We start from the raw sequence: 20,546 nt of genomic DNA on the forward strand, positions 1-20,546 counted from the left end.
TTAAGTGTTTGTGTCTAACCTTTTTACTGTCTTACGTGTTAAATATACGCAAATAATGCAGCGAAATGACTATTTATTTATGCTCATGTAACACATTACTCATGTAAGATATTATTATGTAAGATGTTATCAAATATGATGCAAATATATCACTTTCCGCGTATAAAAGAATTTAATGAATTAAATAATGTTTACTTGAAATATAGTTTTCTGCATAAAAATAAATAAACCTCAGGAAAGTAAAACATAATACTCCATTTCAGTCTTAGTCTCCAGAAATGAGCGTTTCATCATAACAACATAAGGCAGACATTTATAAATGGTTAAGTCCTGAAAGAAAATCTTAGGAATTTACTAAACGACTGTTAAAAAGTATACCTTCCTCTCCAAAGAAAAGAAGTTGATTTCTTTTTTATGAAGCCGTTATGCTGCTGAAAACCAGGTTTTGTTTCAAGTTATTGTAAAATACTTTATTTATTCTTTGTTGTTGTTATTTTACTTCTGAGTGAAACTAGTTTAATAAATTACAATACAAATAAGCATTAATTATGTTGACAAGTTTGTTAAACTCTGTAAGTTTACCAACTAAATACGAACATATATTTTTTTTTTTTTTTTTTCAAAATATAGGTCTAAACTCCATTCCATGCAATTTGAATTCTATTGTATTGTAACCTTTATGTGAAATATTTCAAAGAAAATAAATACTCAGTCATATTTTTGAAGTATATATTTGATATGTTACAAATAACAGAATTGAAAATTTTATAAATAGAAAGGTTATTAAGCACATTTGTTTCAAAGACATGGTTAGGTTTTTTTACAGTAGATAATCAAGACATGTTTCTAAAGTTATCTTAAAAACAGTATGTACTCATACACTGTAATGCATAACAAAAATTTTCTAAGTTCGTAAGTGCGAGGCACAAGTCAAATATCATAATTGTTTAAAGTAGCTCTCACTTCCATATCCACAGTAAATTGACTTAATGGGCTTTATAATTTCAACAAACAGTAATGCATAGAGATAGGTTGCACAGCATGAAATTTGAGACAATGAAATGGGAAATTACAAAAAAGAGGCATTTTTGTGCAATACAAGAGTAATTTCTGTCGTAAAGTACACTTTTTACCTTCCAAAAAAGTTGCATAAGCGCAAAACGGCATCGTAAGTTAAATAAGTTGTCCTATAGCGGGCGCGACTGATTTTTTTAAGCAACGATCACATTCTGATCCAATGAACTGAATATATATATATTAATTATTTTACGAAATCGTAGAATTTTGATGAACTGATTTAAACTACTTTTCATTTTAAACTTTTTTGTACTGGTCAGTTCATTCTTTGATCTATATGTTTATTTGTGTTGAATTATCGTTCGTTTCATATTTTTATAAATTACGTAGTTTATGTTTCTGCATACGTGTGTTCAATGCATTATTTGTACAGTTCATGTAAGATAAATAAATTGCTGACATGGACGAAACAGGAAGTACAAACGTGGAAATTACAAATTTAAAATAATGCACAAAAACTGAATACAGTAAATAAAATATTAGAGCAGAATATGGAAGAAATTTCTTTCTGTTAAACTTTTATGTAAAAAATTCATAAAAAAATTCATTATTTTAAGGTGTACATTGCATTGTTATATATCTCTTTCACAGATATTCACTGCCGAACAAGGCATGGACAGAACATTTGTTGGGGCAGGATATTCGTTAAAGGCAAAACGTGTGAGAATTTTTGTGCGATTATTTGCATTTTTTATTTCTGACTGAGAGACATTCTTTCTAATAAAACTAAGGAACTATACCTCTTCTGTAGGTAAAATCCGAAAATTAACACAAACAGAATTATAATAGGAAGCTTAATTGTAGTTGTTAAGTTATAAATCTCTAAATACGTTTTTCAAATTGTAAAATATGAACTATAATTATCTCAACTAATTTTTATCATATTATATCATTTACTAAAAATACATAAAATAAGTAATTCTACAAAGAAGAGAAAATAGAAAATGTGGCAGTTGGTAATTATTTCCAAATTCCTAATCCTTTTTCTCATTCACAGAAAGCTTAGATTTTCCAAAGTACTACTTTTTACGTAGCTCATCCATTAAATAAAGAAAAGTATTTTATTTTACGTAAGCCTCCATATTTAATTAAATAATGAGACTCTATTTTTTAAATTAGCGTTGTATATCTCACAACATAGAATGGTCGCACTTATTACATTTTCTGAAACTCTAGTTAGAAAGAGAAACTTGAAAACCTTACAAGCATCAGTTAGAATAAGCTCATAATGGGAAAAAAACTGCATTGCTTCACAGATCACCTTGGAAAGAAAATACTTAACTGCTTTTCAAAACAGAAATTTACTTCTGAGTTATGCAACTAAATATAATATTGTAATACAATTCATTCGCTCGCACAAACTAAAGAAGTTAAAAATCTTATGATTAATTAAGAATAGGGAATATCGCTCTCTACTGCCACACAATAAAAAAGTAAAACTTCCATAGAAAAAATGATTTAAAAAGCTTAATTATTTTTCATTATTGAGGGTTCATATTATTTGATTAATATTCTAGCTTCAAAACAGTATTTTACCCCTGTATTTAACATGCATTTTGATGCCAACTTATTTTCCTAAAAGAGTGTTTTATTATAATTCAGATTACAAATGGTTAAGTTTAAAAAAAAAAAAAAAAGCAAAGACTTTCGACTTTTCTTATTTTCAAAGATTCTGCAATTTTATTTAGGCATAATTAGATGGGAAATAATTTAAAACTGATAAAGTTACATTTAATAGAAGCTATGAATGCACGGTATAGTAGCGAGAAAGAGACAAGTCTCTCTTTATTGCATTACGGAGAATCGCACACATGTTCACTTATATAATTAAAAAAATACTGTTGCATTAAAAAAATCCTGTTTCTCATTTTCAGAATATTATTTCACTTCCATTCCTATCCAAAATGCATAGCTCAATAATATTGCATAAATTTTCTTTGTGCATAAAGTTCATTGTTTTATGAATACTTAATTATCACAAAAGCCGTAAGTGAATACCAAGTGCTTCGCGTAAAATTATCATTCGTATTAATTGACAACCTAATGTGAAGTATTAACGGAAAACACAACGTCGGTCGTTCAACAAAATTAGCTTGAATTTCTTTTGAGTTCATTATTTTTCATTTATATTATTTTCATTTGTATATTTAAAATGTTCACAATCAGCCTTTTTATTTAAGCTGGTTAAACTAAATTGAAATTGAATTTTATGTGACTTAATTAAATGTGGTCGCATTAAATTAAAAAGCAGTCATACCGCTACTAATACCGCTACTAAAATGTTAACTTTATTTCTTAATTTGCCCTAAAATTGCTTTATGATATTCTCCACCCATTACATGCAATCGATTTTTAAGTAGCACTTACCCTATGATGAAAACATCTGTATGTAATTTGCCTCTGAAGTCTAACAGTTTTCAGTAAATTTTGTTGACGATAATTTGCAACTTTGCTTTTCTAGAAAAACATTTTTTTTAATTGTCATCAAAATTATTTATAAAAACTCCTTAATTTTTAATTTATTAAGTTAGTATAAACATCTAATTGTTTATATTGCCTTTATGGTCAATTTATTATTTTCTTATAAACACAAATAAAATAAATATGTACTTACACGTCATTAAGAATTTCAGAGAAAATATGAATTGTTTCCGATTAAATGTTATTTAATACCATGAAAATTAACTAGCTTTTGCCAATAATATTTTTTGATTGAATCCATTAGCGCTTAATAGAAGCTATAAAATCACAATAATTCGCATCTAAATGATGCAACGTTTTCATTTGGACAAAAATATTTAAATATAACTCATTTCTAACATACAATTAACGCTTATAGGTAACATTTCTACAAACAGTTTTCATCATTTTTCAAAATTTAAGTATAACATTTTTTTGATTCCTATACAATAGATGTTTGAATTTGACTCTTCTCGAAGTATGAATTTACAGTTAGTTTAGGCACTAAGAAAGAGACAATTCTTTGCACTTATTATTTATTGCACTTATTATTCTTTGCACTTATTATTTTTGTACTTATTATTTACTTACAACTTATTTACGTTCTAATTTAAATAGTTTAAAATATATCAGATTAAGCATAATGAAACATGTTTAATATCACATGTAGCTCAAAGTTTTAAGATATTTTGTGATGAATTTTGGCTCTTTAATAGAATTTTAAGGATCAATAATTGAAATTTCTATCTAATCAAAATTTATCTTCGGTAGAAGTTAATAAAAATTTGTTTTGGATGGTAAGCATTTGCATAGCTATTCAAGAAATTTTATCATAAAGGTAACTTCAAAATTTGAAGTATTATAGTACATTTTGTAGATCATAAATTAAATAAAATAAGATGTTTTAATCTGCGCAATGATCGAGGGAATTTTCAAGCAGACCATATTATCTGCATCCTTCACAATGTTAGAAATCCCACATCATTCTTTTCTGCATTCTATAATTTTATTACTTTAATTTTTTTTCTTTGATAGACTATTTGATAAATTACACTGTGCTCTCACATAACAATTAGAGTACTTAATATTGCTGCTTTAAATATTACCCTAAATAAGGAATTATTAATTAATTGCTATTTAATTTAAATAAAAGTTGAAGCAAAAACTATCAAATGATAATACATGTATATAAATCGCTTTGAGTAGTTAAAGCTATTTTAAATAATATTTTTGGCATCATTACGCGCTACATATAGTTTTAATTTTAACTGTATTTTGCTGATTTGATTGAAAATGTTCAGTGATTTTGATAATTGTAAGATATGCTTTAAAGGAACAAATTTAAACATTCTTGTAAAATGAAAATGCTTCTGTTCACGATATATGAAAGCTATTACAAACATCATTAGAAGAAGGGTTTGCAGAATTGAGCATGTATATTTTAATCGATGCTCAGTGCTCTAAAACCCTACACTGTTTAAGCGTTCTTTCGCAAAGAGAAAATAATTAACTTCATTATACTTACAACTACATAAATATATGAGCAAATCTGCAATTAAATTTCTCAGTGTTAGAAATATTCTAAAAGTTCTAAAAATACTTGTACTAAAACAATCATTAATATGTTAATGCCTTATATTTTTCCTGTTTATAAGGTTTATGTATAACATTCAATTTAGCTATTGACGCATGTTTCAGAACAAATAAAATTTTCAATTTGTTGCTTAATTGTTTTTATCGCTTAAGGAAGTTTATCATAACTACTTCAAGAAGACTGAAAAGATTCTTTTTATGTTGCTCTACAATAAATATCGAAACTCTAAAAGTTCCAGTTATATATATATATATATATACATGTATATACATATACATATATATATTTATACATATATATATATATATATTTATATATATATATATATATATATATATATATATATATATATATAATGCGTGTGTGTGTATAAATAGAGAAAGCATTTTGATTAATATAGAAAGATTCACCAAAAATATTTCAGACGACCACATACATATTTTAAAAATATTTTTCATATACATGGATAATATATGTTTTAAAAGTTACCCCCAACAAAAATTAATATTAATGCGATAGAAGAATTATTTCATTTTTAATTGGTTAGGTAACTTTTGAAGTGTATAATAATAGCTAGAATTTTAATGAAGTGTCAAAAATGTTTTATATATCACAAAATTTGCCTAATTCTAACATATCTCACATTTAAATGGAGAAAATACTAAGAAGATTAAATAATGGGCAAACATTTTTCCGCAATACTTCATGCGTGTCCAAATGGCTCTAGAGCTCATACTCTTATATCGAAGCAAATGGATAAGTCTCTTATATTTTTATAAAGAATTACGTAAAAACATATGCACTTCAAGCGCCTATAGGCGTCCAGTTAGGACAATGAGAAACTGGGAATAGATAAGACATCTTTTAAAAATATGAAAGAGAAAACCCGGCTCCGCGCAACAATGCGTCGAGGCAATACTGAGTGCCGTAATATACGGTTGGGAAGCACTTATTATCCAAAGCCTTTCAACGGCTTTAGATATAGAACTTATTTTAAACTACCATATAGATGTGGACAGTATTCTCAAGTCACTAAGATGTTTGTCCTTCTATGAATAAAGTTGCCTTCCCAGATGTAATAGAAAAATATGTTGTTCCGAACACTGGACCCTACATTATACACATTTACTTAGTCACAAAATATTTAAAACTTTGGTCTTGTAATGAAACTTGTAATGTACCAGCTCCTGCATACATAGTAAAAGATGTACTAGAATTGACGGTAAAAATGCCATTAACTAGTGCCTTTGAGCACGACTACTGCGTGTTCTCCTTTGATATTTGGTTCATTTGAATACGCGCCCGTAAGGACAACTTACTATCATATTGAGGCACGTTTATTTTTTATATCATCGTAAGGAAAATAAAGTGCAGTATTGGCATGTACAAGATTTCCTTCATGCGGCTGCTCTCCGATTATTCTGTTGTCCCTAGTTAATACATTCATGGGCAGTAGGTGAACTTTGTTTTTGCTTGATGATCTACGGAAGGAATATCCATTTCTTGCCGTCCGTCTGTGCCCATAGCAAGTACACGAGCACACTGAAGTGATCTCGTCCACTTCCGAAGATAGATTTGGATCATGTCCGGAAATGATAGAGCCATTTGCCGTTATGACGTCACCTTCCAATCTTACACCTTCTTGGGCAGCTGACTGAGCCTCTGCTTCATCTCTGCGTTCATCTTCTGTATTCATTGTCATGAATCTCAAGACAAGAAGATTCATTGCTGCAGACACTACTGATAAACCGAATAAAATGAATACAAGACTAAAAGCAACATACTCAGGTTTACTCTGAAGAGCACTCTCCTTTTGAAGCGCAACATAATCACCAAATCCTATAGTAGTAAGAGTTATGAAACAGTAATAGAAAGCATCAAAATAATCCCAGCGCTCGTACTTCGAGAAGGCGGCTGCTCCAGTAGTCATCACAACTGTTGACAGGATGGAAACCAGACAGATTAGATTGGTTTCTGAAACTTCAGTGTTTCTCATTTTCAAGCATCTTTTACCGAATTTCAGCAAATAAGCTACAAACGTGTTTAGTCTTTCACCAATACTTTGGAACATCACCAAACCCAAAGGTATTCCAGCTAAGGCGTAGAACATGCAGAATGTTTTCCCACCCCATGTAGCTGGAGTAGAGTGGCCATAACCTGAAATTAAAAAATGAAAACTTATTATTATTACTTCACACTTCTACTTTATATAAATAATACACTATAAAATTTATTTTATATAATAAAAAATTTACGACTTTGCATAAATAATTTTTACAAATATTAAAATTTAAAACGTAATCTAAAAATCACAAAACACGAGTTTTGAAATACAGGGCCAAACAAATTAAGGGTATTTTGTAATCTTGTTTTAATGAAGTTATGTATCTTGCACGGCTTTAATGTAAACTTTGAAATGAAATATTTCCCGCTAGAAAATCATGTTGCTAATAATTTAAGAAAATGAAACCAAGAAAGCAAATGGTTCTCTCCATTGCTATAATTTGCTAATAAAGAGGAATTAATGCGTTTCAATAAATGTTACTTAGTTATGATAAATTTCCTTACATGTTTTAGATAAAAACACTCATTATCACCTTCCTTATAATGACATAATCTAGGTATTTCAGTTTAAACACAAAGTAGTATGTAGAATTTAGTACTTGCAGTCGCATTCAGTGCAATTTCACTGAAGTTATATATAAATGTTCCCACAATAAAATTAATAAAAAATTGCAGAAAACGAACCTGAAAACTTCCGTAATTCCAGGATTCCAGGATTCCAGGACTCGGGAAGCTATATATATATATATATATATATCTATACATATATATATTTAAACACCTTTTTAAAAATAAATTATTTTATTATTGTTATTGTGGTGGAGATATTTTTCTTCTGACGTTTGGTTAATTTTATATGTTAATAAAGAATTTTGAAATATACTGTTTGAGTTTGGCTTATGTTGGGTCTTAGTGGAATTGGTTCTTAATTTGTTACTTTTTGTCTACATATATATATATATATAGAGAGAGAGAGAGAGAGAGAGAGAAAATAAATATTTTTTGCTTTATTTTTAATAGTGATATATAATATTTTTAATTAATAAAGAATAAATCAAAACGCAGTGTTCATTTTTAAACAAAATAATAAATTTGTAACCCTTCTAAATTATTTTGAAAAAGTAGCCTTATATTTCTCTAAAGCATGAATATTTCTTAGAACATCTTTTTCGTTTTGCATCTTCTTATAAAAGTCCGTGTAATTTTCATCAAAATTTATTTCGGTAATTAACATACCCTTCAAAGTGTCCATTTTAAGCTGTGGCTTATCACTAGTCCGAAAACTGTTCATGACGCTAAATACTCGCTGAATTTCGGCATTAGTGCCAGGAAGACAAAAGTAAAATTCTGGCAGTTTTAAAATATTTGAAAAAGGAATCTGTTTCTTATTAAAATATGCAATTATTTTCCATCCGCCTCTGAACTGGGCACATCTTACTTTTAACTATTCCAACATTTTTTTCCTTAGGTGATATATTGTTTAAGGTAAACATGCTCCTTGTATATATCAAGTACCAATAATTTACGATTTAGTATCATTTTGTTAATTAGCAAAATGGCTTTTCCAGTTTGACTGTAAGAAGGGATTTTATTTAATATGATATAGCTGTAAGTTTCCATCTCCCGAAATATTTTTTTTCATTTCTCCAAATAAGTAAGAGCAGTCTAATAAAATGAAACAATAGCATCACGAAATTCAATAACTTCGCATTGTGACTCGTCTCCATTTTCTTGGAGATTTTCTAGAGGTTTTTTTTTTTTTTTTTAACATTTGTTGAAATAAAGTTATTCTCTATCTTACTCAACACTGAAGACTTCAGAGCATCCGTTGAAGATTGCATCAAATACAGACGCAATTTGGTTTCCTGTTGTTGTAATAACTTTATGAAATATTGAGGCCTGGGTGTTAATAAAACGTAGCCACTCTTCTGCCACTGGATTTTCAAACAATTTAAAAATAAGCATGGGACACTTCTCTTGAAACTGCAAATAAGCCTTTGGTAGTAAAATCATTTGGAGTAACCTTTCAATGACGGGAGGTAATGTTAACCGTCTTGTTTGTGAATACCCTAGTATCATTGAAAAATAAGTTTCTACGAAGTTATAGAAAGTTTTCAATGTTTCTTCTCTAACAGTATAAGATTTAAAGTATAAAAATGTCTCAGAAATAATCATTTCTGTATCAACTAGCAAAACATCAGCTGATGTTCTGACAGTGTTATTGGATAATATGCGCTGCATATCCGACTAGAATTAAATCACGATTAAGGTTTCATTTCAGTTTAACAAAAGCATTATTTTCTCCACGTCTGTTAGCTTCTCCAAAGTTAGAACTCGTATTATCGCCACAAAAATTAATAACGTTTTCTTTCAAATTATTTTTTTAAAGATATGTGGTTAAATAGTTGCTGAAAATATCGGATCTTGCACCAGGTAAGGATTTAAGTTCTAAAATGTTTACTCTAACTCCACAACTCCACCATAAATCTAACAATTATATTGTAAACGTTTTATTTCCGTCTGAGACGCATGAGTTAAGACTGAAACAAATAAACTCTTTTCCCAATCATTGTGCAAAACTCTTAAAAAGTAAGGCAGGGAAACATTTAGTATTATTGCTTCGGCCTTGGTTCGCGCGCATGTAAATTTAGGCTCAAATGCCACTTGAAGCAGCTTGAATGTATAATCCATAGACCTAAAGCTGTGGTTGTGGCAAATTAGCATGGTATGCAAAAGTACCTTATTCTGCAGCTAAATCTTCTTCCCTATCACCCATTTTCTCCTGTTCGAAGAAATTCTTTAATAACGAACTAGATGCAACAGCAGAGTTTGACATTTTATATTTATTACTATTTATGTAAAGTTTAATAATAATTCATCCATCGTGGCTTATTGAAAAATTTAAAGAACATATATTGCATCGTACATCGGAATCGCTTATATTTGCTTTCTATAAACGGGTATATTTCTTCTGTAGGTCTTCGTCTTTATTAACTTAACCCTCGTATGCTCAGTAAACATATATTAAAATTGAGGAAAACATATAATCCTGACTATAACTACTACCATTAGGTATGACTGCGTCAAATACGTAAGAAACGTTTTGGCAGATAAAAGGAAAGAAGAGAAGTCGTAACATCGGCATTTTTAGATACGGTGGAAAAAGCCAATATTTTCTAATTCAGAAGTCAAACAACAAAAATCAGCGTTATACCTACAAAATTTTCACAATTGCGGTTTTGCAGCTGAAGATGATGGTTCGGTAAAACCATCGAAACTAGTCCTGTGAAAATTTTGTAGGTATAACGCTGATTTTTGTTGTTTGACTTCTGAATTAGTATTTATTCGGCGTGTTATTGTGTCTTCATTAGCCAATATTTTCATAACCAATGCAAGTACAATATCAATTGTTATATGTCTGTGCTCTATGATTAATTAGTTCCATTTAAAATATTATTAAGTAGTAATTTCTGGATTTTTAACACGATAATCGCTCAGATAAGAGGGAATAAGAGAAGTCGCCATGTATAGTATCGCCATGTTTTAGATATGAGGGCAAAAGCTAATATTTTTATAACCAGTGCAAGTATAGCATCAATTATTATATGTCTATGCTCTATGACTAATTATTCCATTTGGCACACTATTACCTACTGGAGTTTTAACATGATAATTGCTTATGACAAGTATTTGATTCGGGTGAGCAATTGTTTGGGAAAGAAAGAATTATCACGGATTGGCCATCAAGATTTCAAAACTAAATTCGATTGTAAATGTCTGATTATAACTTCTAGATAGCAGAAACAAACAACAATCTTCCATAAAATATTACAAATAGCGATGTTTCACTTATGGGGTGTAATAGATAATACATACATCCAAATTAATTAATGATAACCAAATAGACTTTAATTATTTCAAATGGTTATAAAATTAGTTGTTAAATTTTAACATACGTTACATGAATCAAAAATACAAGTATATTTATAATAATTATTAAAATTAGCTATTTAAGCAATAAAAATTATTGGACACATATTATGTAATTTTTCTAAATTTAATTAGTTAAATAACTCTGCAGAAATATTTAGCTCATCACAATTGTATCCTTCAGTCCACATTCTTTTTTTTTTTTTTTTTTTTTTTTAAACCTGTGAAGCTGTTACCCTTTGAGTTAAAAATGTTGGCTTTTCAGTTGGTGCCGACTGTAAACTTTATTTAACTTTATTTAACTGTAATTATTAACTTTATTTAACTGTAAATTTATTTAACTGTAAACTTTATTATTGAGTTAATAAAGGGTCTTTTACACCCTTCTCCTGACTTAGTATTATTGTAAAAGACTTGGTGATAATATATAATATTCAACCTTGTTACTCTGGAGTCTTCCCCGCCGTGATGGTATATAATTCCGTTTGGTTCATGTCCGTGGTCGGAAGCCATCATAGCGGTGCACTCACTCACTCACTCACCAAACTGTCTTCAACGTCGAGATCATTTCATGATAGCAAAGAGAACACAACGCTACAACCATGTGTTAAAAATTGGCATTTTATTTTAGAATGTTGATTTTTCGGATCTAGTCGATGCTTTTATTGCGCTTTCCTCCTGCGAATTCTATATCTTCTCTAGTACATAGCATAAAATTTAATAACAGAAATGATAACAGAGATTAAAATCTGTAGTCAGCTTACAGAGCTTTAAATCTGTAACCAGTAGCAAATTTTTAAGAAATTTAAACAAGACAAGAAATAATTTTCATTATAAGAGTATCAGATTAACAAAAGTGAAGAAAATAATCTCATAATTATCTTAGTAATTTTTTATAGATAAAGTTACTTAGCTACCGTTTTCTATTCTTTTTTAGATTATACTCTTCATGAAAAATTACCAATAAAACTTTCAAAAAAAATAATTTATTAATGACCTTTGTTAGGTAACTATATTTGTTTAAAATTCTATTAAGTGCTATACGTTGTAATAATTTTCAATGCTCAAATTTCCATTTCACATTTTAAACAAATATTTATTGTGTCTTAAATATTTATTAGTCAATAAAAATATGAAAGTAAAAATTATCCTTCTTTCCATCTTGCGCTCACAAATCATTATGCGAGTATCTTTTACAATTATTAAAGCCTGAAAAACGCATGTCTGCGATGTTGTCGGCATGCGATGATTTGTAGGTACTTTGTTTTTTACCACGATATTTTCGACGATGGTGTTTTTAAATTGCGAAGTTTTTTAACCGCTTTATTTTCGTAGACAATATTTTGCACCACGATGTTTTAGAACTGCGATATTTTCTCTTTGCTTTATTTTCTCTGACGATGTCTTGTTCCACGACGTTTTTGCCTTGCGTTGTTTTATCCGCGATGTTTTCGTCCGCGATGTTTTTGCCGCGATGTTTTCGGCAGACATCGATCTTTGCAGTAACTCCACAAAGGAAAATCAGTAAAACTGAGATCAGGAAACCTATACGGGGCCATTTCGTTAAGCATGTGTCATTTTCCTTAGCATAAACCTATTCTCCGATTAAGTAGCTTATATACCATCTAAGTGTGAAGTAAAAATCTTACGTAGTTTTTTTCCTTTCTGCTACTGTGGATGCGACTCCGACTATCCTCATATTTGTGTAATAACTTGCTGAATATGTTTCTTAGCCGAAATTATCAAACTTCTAACGGAGTTGGCCCCTTAACGCTAATTGACTGCGAAGCTATCAAGGGCCTAAAGTACGGACGAGCGTAATAATAGCCTAAGAGAAAGTAGCCTAAAAAGTTGGATGCGTGCTAACCAGAATTTCTCGTTCTCTCTCACTAAGACAGTAGAACTTCGCGGTTAAATACCACTCTTCCTCAATTTACATTCAGACGGGATTCTAAAACTTCGTTCTGGCCGGAAGTGGTAAGTTGAAATTAAGAAGCGATAGGAAAGGAAGTTTAACTCAAAATTTAACTGTTAATAAAATTAGCATAATCCTTACAAACTGACTAATTAATAATTGGTGCCTTCCTTCGAACCTATATCAATCCTTGTAATTCTTACTTTCCAGAAATATATAAAATCATAAATATCAAGGACATATTCCTAATTTAGCAACTTTGGAAGACAAAATAACGCTGCACATGAATAAATAGGTTTAGATCTATTGTAGAAAATGGCACTCAAGGCAGCTTTTAAATCATTTAACTAAGTTTTACCTAAATCGAAATTGTTCGAAATTAATAACAAAATAAAAAATGTACTGTTACAAAGCAAAAATTAACTTATAGTGTCTTTCTTAACCTCTATTCTTTAACTGAGCTTAAAAAAGCACTTTTCATCGTTACACTCCCTTTAGGCTTAATCTTAAAACTAAGTTTTCTATAAATTGAATATACAAGGCAGCAGAGCGACCAAATTTGCTTTTGTTCAGTATTTAGTTCGCTGCACTGCTTTGAACATCTGCTTTCTAATTATGATTCCCTTTAATTTTATACCTCGATGACGGACTTTTTCTTATTACAAGGTTCCAAAATTGTTACTTTTTAACTTATATAATGAAACTTCCTATTATTTTCTAACTAAACATTTTCATGTATATTTTCTCTTCACTGACAAAAAAAAAAAAAAAAAAAAAAAAAAAAACCACTTCGATCGTATTTGCTGCATAAGTTCTCATTGCAACAAATTATGGTAAAATATTCACTACAGTGATGTTAGAGTAGTCTTGAGTGAAAAGCAGAGCTCTAGGCAATCAGTTTAGATTTTTATAGATTTCTTTTCGTACTGATGATTATATATTAAATGATACTTAGTAGCTTAAAATTGATTAATTACTTCAGAAAACAGTCCAATTAATTTCAGCAAAATCTGTGGAAAATTCTGAATACTGCTTAGGAAGATATTCGTGCTTAAAAAATATGCAACAAATGCTAAAAGGTAAGGTACAAATATTAGAAAGAGAATTAAAACATACAATTTACATATGAAGTAAAGATTGAATAGCCGAAGGTAAATAGCAACCAAAAGTAGCATACAACGCAATCCCACAACTCCTTAAAAATGGGCATGCCGGACCTATGCGTCAGTTCGCACGCATTTGCTCTATGAAATGCGTTGGGGGGGGCTGTCGGATTTTTGCAAGCTGGTGCAGGACAATCCGCTGTTGCGAGAAAGCTGAATGTGCACTACTGTGTCATCAATAGGCTGTGGAATCCTTACCAAAGGAATCCAAACCCCTGCAGATGACGTGGTTCTGGATGATGCAGAATTACCGCAACGGCTGACGATCGCTTCCTGTTGCTCATCGACTGCGTTAAAGGGGTACTGTAAGCCTTCTTTGTCCCCATCGTATGTCAAAGCTAGGTTGATTTGGGCCCGTGAACACCACAGTTGGACACCACAGCAGTGAGGCCACGCACTCTTTACGGATGAGTCTCGATTTAACATCTAATTCCCGATGGGCAATTATATGGTACGAGCCAGGAACACGCTATTGGAAGCCAAACATCGTCTAAACAGACCATTAGAGATGATGTGGCTTACTTGTATGGGCTGAGATAGAAACGAAAGGCAGCACCGATCTTTACGTGATTCCTGGTGGTTCCATCACAGCCGTCCAATATTGCGATGAAATCTACACCCTGTTGCGCGTTCTTTTATCGCTCCAATGGATACAGACGCGATATTTATGAACGATAACTCTCGATCGCATAGAGCTCGCGGTCTGCGGAGTTATCTGGAGAGCGGAAACCATTCCACATCTGCCGAAGTCTGCCAAATCACTGGACCTGAATCCTATACAGTATGTGTTAGACATGTTAGGACGACGGATAGCAGGTCGCAGTGCGCCGCCAAGCACCCTCTACGAGCTCAGACGGGCATTACTACAGGAATGAACGCTACTGCCACAACAAGCGATCAGCGACACTATGCCCAGCTTGCCGTAGCCAGGCGTGTATTTTAGCTAGGGAATATCATACCCGTTATTAGTGTGGTGTTTCCATTGCACATTCTTCTGATCCATTTGGCTTTTCGCGATGGGACGGTTATAATGTGTTTTTTGTATGGCTTTGCTTTATTGTTTGCTATATGTTCTTGTCATGCCACAACAAAATGTTGGATCAGTTTCACGCATATCCATTAAATAGTTTTTGTTTTATTCCATGTGTTGCCTTTGTTGCTTATATTTTATTGTTGCCGCTTATATAGTTTTATTTATTATTTATCAGGAGTACAGAATGCATGCAGTACAAGTAATTACGCTGATGCTGCATTTATGAATAAAACTTTAGTGAAAAATAGAGATTTTTGCTGTGTTCGAATAGATATTTTGCGTTTTGGAAGTAAAGCTCTGACTAATATATGTAATTTCAAGTTGGATCTTACAGTAGATAAATAAAGTGTTTTGGATAATTCTTCTTTATGTTTTATTGACTGCCGCATCAAATGCAGAAATATTTTGTTTAATTATTTGACTATATTTCTGTAAAATTTTAAAATAAATATACATAATGAACGCTGCATTGTTAAAAAAAATAATGCAGCCCACTATAAAATTCTGAACATAAAATTTAATTTACTTACAAAATTTAGATTTGTTTTTGTTCCTTTCCTAAATCAAATTAGAAGAAACTATATTTCTCTTATGATTATCAGTTTGGATTTCTTAAACAGAATATTGTTCTTTTAACAGTTCGTAAAGAGTAACGACTATCATAATTAATAGTCAGAATTCACTTAACATTGCAATATCATATTTTTTTCTGACATCAGTTTCATAAAACAAATTCATTTTATTATCCCCACGGATGAATCTCTCGCGGAGATTCAAAAGCCGGACCTTTCGAATACGCGTTAAGTGTGCTTCCAGTTACACCTCGAAGGCATGCGGAAAGGAGGGGAAAATATTTTATATGGTCATAGCAAGATATTAATCGTTAAAGAATTCATAGCAAGACGTTAAAATATATTCAGAACAAGATAAGAAATTCAAAGATTAAAAAAATAAATCGTTGCAAATTAAGAAAAAATCTTTTACTTTAATGTCTGAAACGAAAAAAGATGAAAAAAAAGCAAATTCTCACACATTAATTTGTTCAAAATTGATTACTTTTATTTATTCGTACATTTATTTTTATTGATTTTATTTACAAGTTATTTTTATCCGCCCATTATCCTCGACTATCCACAAGTTCTTTTTGAGATACTCCAGCATTGTACGAAAGGGATTCAACTCCATTTCTAATTAGTTTTCTGCTTTATCTATGTCTTTTCGAAGGACCGAAAATATTGCATACAGTACAGCGTAATAAAGCCCAAAGCGTTTCCATCGGCCAAGCCTCGAGAATATTTTATGGATCACCTTATTTTCAATATCTTAATAAAATCAAAATCTTTGAATGGTAAGCCTGGAGTATATTTTATATTTTATGATTTATCTTGTTTTTAGAAACAGTAATAGCATGTTTTGACCCATCCGGTCTTCCCTTTTTCAAAGTGATTCAGATATAAGTTCGGTCAAAAGATTACATCAGCGTTCTTAGGCTCATAAATTTAGCAAGTTTGGGTAAACATCCATGGGCATAAATATGGACACTCGCTGCTTCTCACTTCCACTTTGCAGCTAAGAAGCTGAGAAATGCCAGATTCAGGCATGGCCCACTGCACGCGAGGAGTTTCAGTCTAAAGGAATTTTACATTCCCTAAGATTTTCCACTCTAAAATCTATCATTTCCACTCTTAGTGGAATTTAAAATCGTAAAATATTTTTCTTCCTACAAGCTTTTAACTTTTCCAGCTTCAAAAATATCTTATGAAAATCGAGCAGAGTTTTGGAACTCTTTCCAACAGTCTATCAAAGTCTTTTTGAATTTATCTGCGTTTCCGAAATTCAGTAAACTCTCACCCATGTTTTATGAAATGGTAGAAACGGCAAAGTTCTTTCCTAACTTTCTCGTGATTAATTCGGTTTCGCTTCCGGTAATTTTAAGTAGTTTCGTGGATCTCAGTGGCTTGTCAAATATTAAACTTCAGCCTCATTTTCTTCATTAATACATGGTTTTCATTCTCGCATTCATTTATAATTCAGCAGAGTAACAGGGCAGAAGGTATATAGTTCAGAAGCAATTTTATAACTCAGTACAGTCCAGTCCTGAATACAGTAATTCAGCAGAGTAACAGGGCAGAAGGTATATAATTCAGAAGCAATTTTATAACTCAGTACAGTCCAGTCCTGAATACAGTAATTTAGCAGAGTAACAGGGCAGAAGGTATATAATTCAGAAGCAATTTTATAACTCAGTACAGTCCAGTCCTGAATACAGTAATTCAGCAGAGTAACAGGGCAGAAGGTATATAATTCAGAAGCAATTTTATAACTCAGCACAGTCCAGTCCTGAATACAGTTTTTCTAGCTAAACCATCAGCAAAAGTTAAAAGAAACTGAAGAGAGTTCACACCAGGATACGTCTTTCAGATAACGAAAGATTGAGGATAACAACTCATATATTAAGCTTTACTATATACAATTAATCTCAAGGAGTTGAAAATCATTGTATATACAAAGAAAGATAATATTTTGAATAAATTAACATAAGAGCTTCTATTGTTTCATCAGTTTCATTACAGACGTTAAATTTAACAATACATATTATTTTTATGCAAAATAAAAATGCAGTTTTGGTAACAAAAAATGTACTTATGTAAAATATAAAATGCCTTCACGTAGTAGAAGTAAAATCTAATTTCATTTTCAGACGTCATGTTTCAGTTTATCTGTTTATGTACGATAGTTATAATTTTAGTATTTTCAAAAACTTTAAATTTCCTCATCTGGCTAATTTGCATTTATATTTTCAAGACAACAGACACAAATTTAAACTGGTCCAAACTTCACGCCGCTCCAGCCTTTAAGATGAAAAAAAATGATACACACTATAAATTCAATAAAAATTTTCAGCTAAACTTTTGTTTCATCAACATTGATTACAATTTTGGAATGATAATTCATCTGTACTGTAACACTGTAATAGGAATTATATACTGTACAATACGGTTAAAGAAAATAAGAAAACTGGTAGCTAAATAAGCAAAATAATAAATAGTTATAAATATGTAGATGTAATAAAATACGTAACACTGTACTTTAGCTCTTCATATCTCATGCTCACTTGGGACTACCGTCTATTTAGAGAGTAAACGCGTTTAATTGCGTTATATTTTTTCGTAAGGCAAAAAAGTATTTATTACAATTCAAGTAAGAGAGTTTTACTTTTTCGCTTACTTTTTGTTCCATTTCAGCAAAGAATATTTAATTAAAAGACTAAAACACTTTTATTTCAATTAGGTAAAATGAAAATTTTGCTTATTTCGAAAAAAAAAAAAAAAAAAAAAAAAAAAAAAGATGCGTAAAGGTAATCAGTTTATAATTAAGAAAAAATAACATTTCCCTAAAAAATAAAAAAAACACTAGAAAAGGTAACCACAGCGCAAGCCCAAACGGTAATAGAAAGTAACTGACTGAAGTTACACTACATAATGTAAGAAAAAAGCTTCTTATGAGGATAAAGAATAGACATATCACCACAATGCTTCATCCACTTTTAGGTAAAGATAATTGTTTATAGCTAAGCAGTGATTTTCTGAGTAAATAAATAATACATTGCACAATTGCTTTATAAGGTATTTCTCCCACCATCCTAGCGTGCCTTCGTGGTGTAGTGGTTCCGCACGCTGGGCCGGTATTCCAGAGGTCCATGGTTCGATTCCCGGCGAAGGCGTTTGCTCATTTTTTCATTACTCCTTCTATAAAAGTATCCTAATGACTCTAGGATACTTTAAAAGTATCCTAATGACTCTAGGATACTTTAAAAGTATCCTAGTGACTCTAGGATACTTTTAGGATACTTGACTCTAGGACCAAATAATATGTTGCGCTATGTTATCGATATCAGCTGGCATTTTATTAATCGTCTAAATTAATTTATCAGTTTCTTAAAATATATATCCTCTGCTATGTTATTTTTAACACATTTTAAGTCAACTAAACCAACAAAACTTTCAGCAGAACAACAAAGCAATCTGGTTGACATGAATTCAAAATAAATGGTTGTAGGGTGTTAGTTAAGACAAACTTTGGAGTCCAGATAACTGGAGTTCTACTATATTTCTAGAAAAGAAATCTACAATAAATTTTTCCTAAAACAAAAAACAAATATTTATAAATTATCGTTAAACGGTTTTTATGTTTCCAAGTAAGAAAAGATAAATATATAAATAATGCATAAATGTATTTTTATAAATGTACAACGAATGTGTATTACTATTTTCCTATTCTGATATAAAACCAGCTTCTAATATAAATGCACATAAAAGTTACAATTGCCAGCTGATAAACAGGAAATAAATTTCATTCGGAAACTTGCAGATTTTTTGTCAGGTTCCACTATTCTCAGACAGTGGGATATAAAAAGGAAAGACCATAATTGATTCGTAAGACAATATAGATGTTAAGACGTAGGCGTTAATGTCCATCGAGACATGGCCAAAAATGCAAAACAAAAAAGATGAAAAAAATGGTATATACAATTGAGGACGCTTTTCATGCATTCACATACAAGGGGTGTTTATCTTAAGCAAATAACAATAATAACAAATCATGTGCTTATTTTTCTTCCAGCTATATTTTTCTTATTTCACGGAAATTTATTAAATCTAGCGAAATTTAATTAAATCTGAAGAAAACTTTATATTACATTATTTCGCGAGATTAATGCCAAGAACACAATAATTTGTAATAAATATTTTTCCGTTTAATAAAGGAAAATCATGTTTGAGAAATAGAATATATTTTCAACAATATTTAATAAAAAAATTTTTGACACTTTGAAGTTATTCCATTCAAAAATGAATCATAATAAAACGAATTAAACTATTATTAATGGTATATTTTTCTCAAAAAGGTATTTTTAAAAAAAATACAAGGATAGGGAAAAAATTCCTAGGCATAAGTGCCCTGAAAATAAGTTTATTCCTAATGCAATTTAATTTTTAATCTCCGGACATATTTAAAACAGCAACAATTTTTTATTTAATGCTGAATAATTAAATATAATGGTAGAATATTTAATCTGCCAGATAACTGATCTCATAGAAACTGGAAAATGTTAAAATTCACTGACATTTTTTCTAGCAAATCGCAATAACACAAGCAATTCTGTTTTATATTAGATGCTTTCTTTTGCATATTTCGTTTAATTCGTACAACTTGCTTGCAGGAGAGGCAACTAGCTGCCTTAGCCTTGAGGCCTGGCTTCAATCTTACAGAAGGCATGGATACTTTTTATCGTGTTTACGGCATGGGGGT

General features: G+C 30.6%; 1 protein-coding gene across 1 annotated transcript in view; it reads right to left on the reverse strand.

The window, feature by feature from the left end:
* Positions 1-715: 715 nt before the first annotated feature.
* Positions 716-20,546, reverse strand: part of LOC118195287 (two pore potassium channel protein sup-9-like) — a 53,369-nt gene continuing 33,538 nt past the window's right edge. Inside the window, exon 2 of the mRNA XM_035366572.2 lies at positions 716-7,288. Coding sequence (XP_035222463.1) covers positions 6,453-7,288 — 836 coding nt within the window. The 3' untranslated portion in view covers positions 716-6,452. The remainder of the gene's footprint in view (positions 7,289-20,546) is intronic.

Source organism: Stegodyphus dumicola, chromosome X1 (genome assembly GCF_044657685.1).
Source record: "Stegodyphus dumicola isolate Sdum_Otavi_A_Nest chromosome X1, ASM4465768v1".
NCBI classification, from domain to species: domain Eukaryota; kingdom Metazoa; phylum Arthropoda; class Arachnida; order Araneae; family Eresidae; genus Stegodyphus; species Stegodyphus dumicola.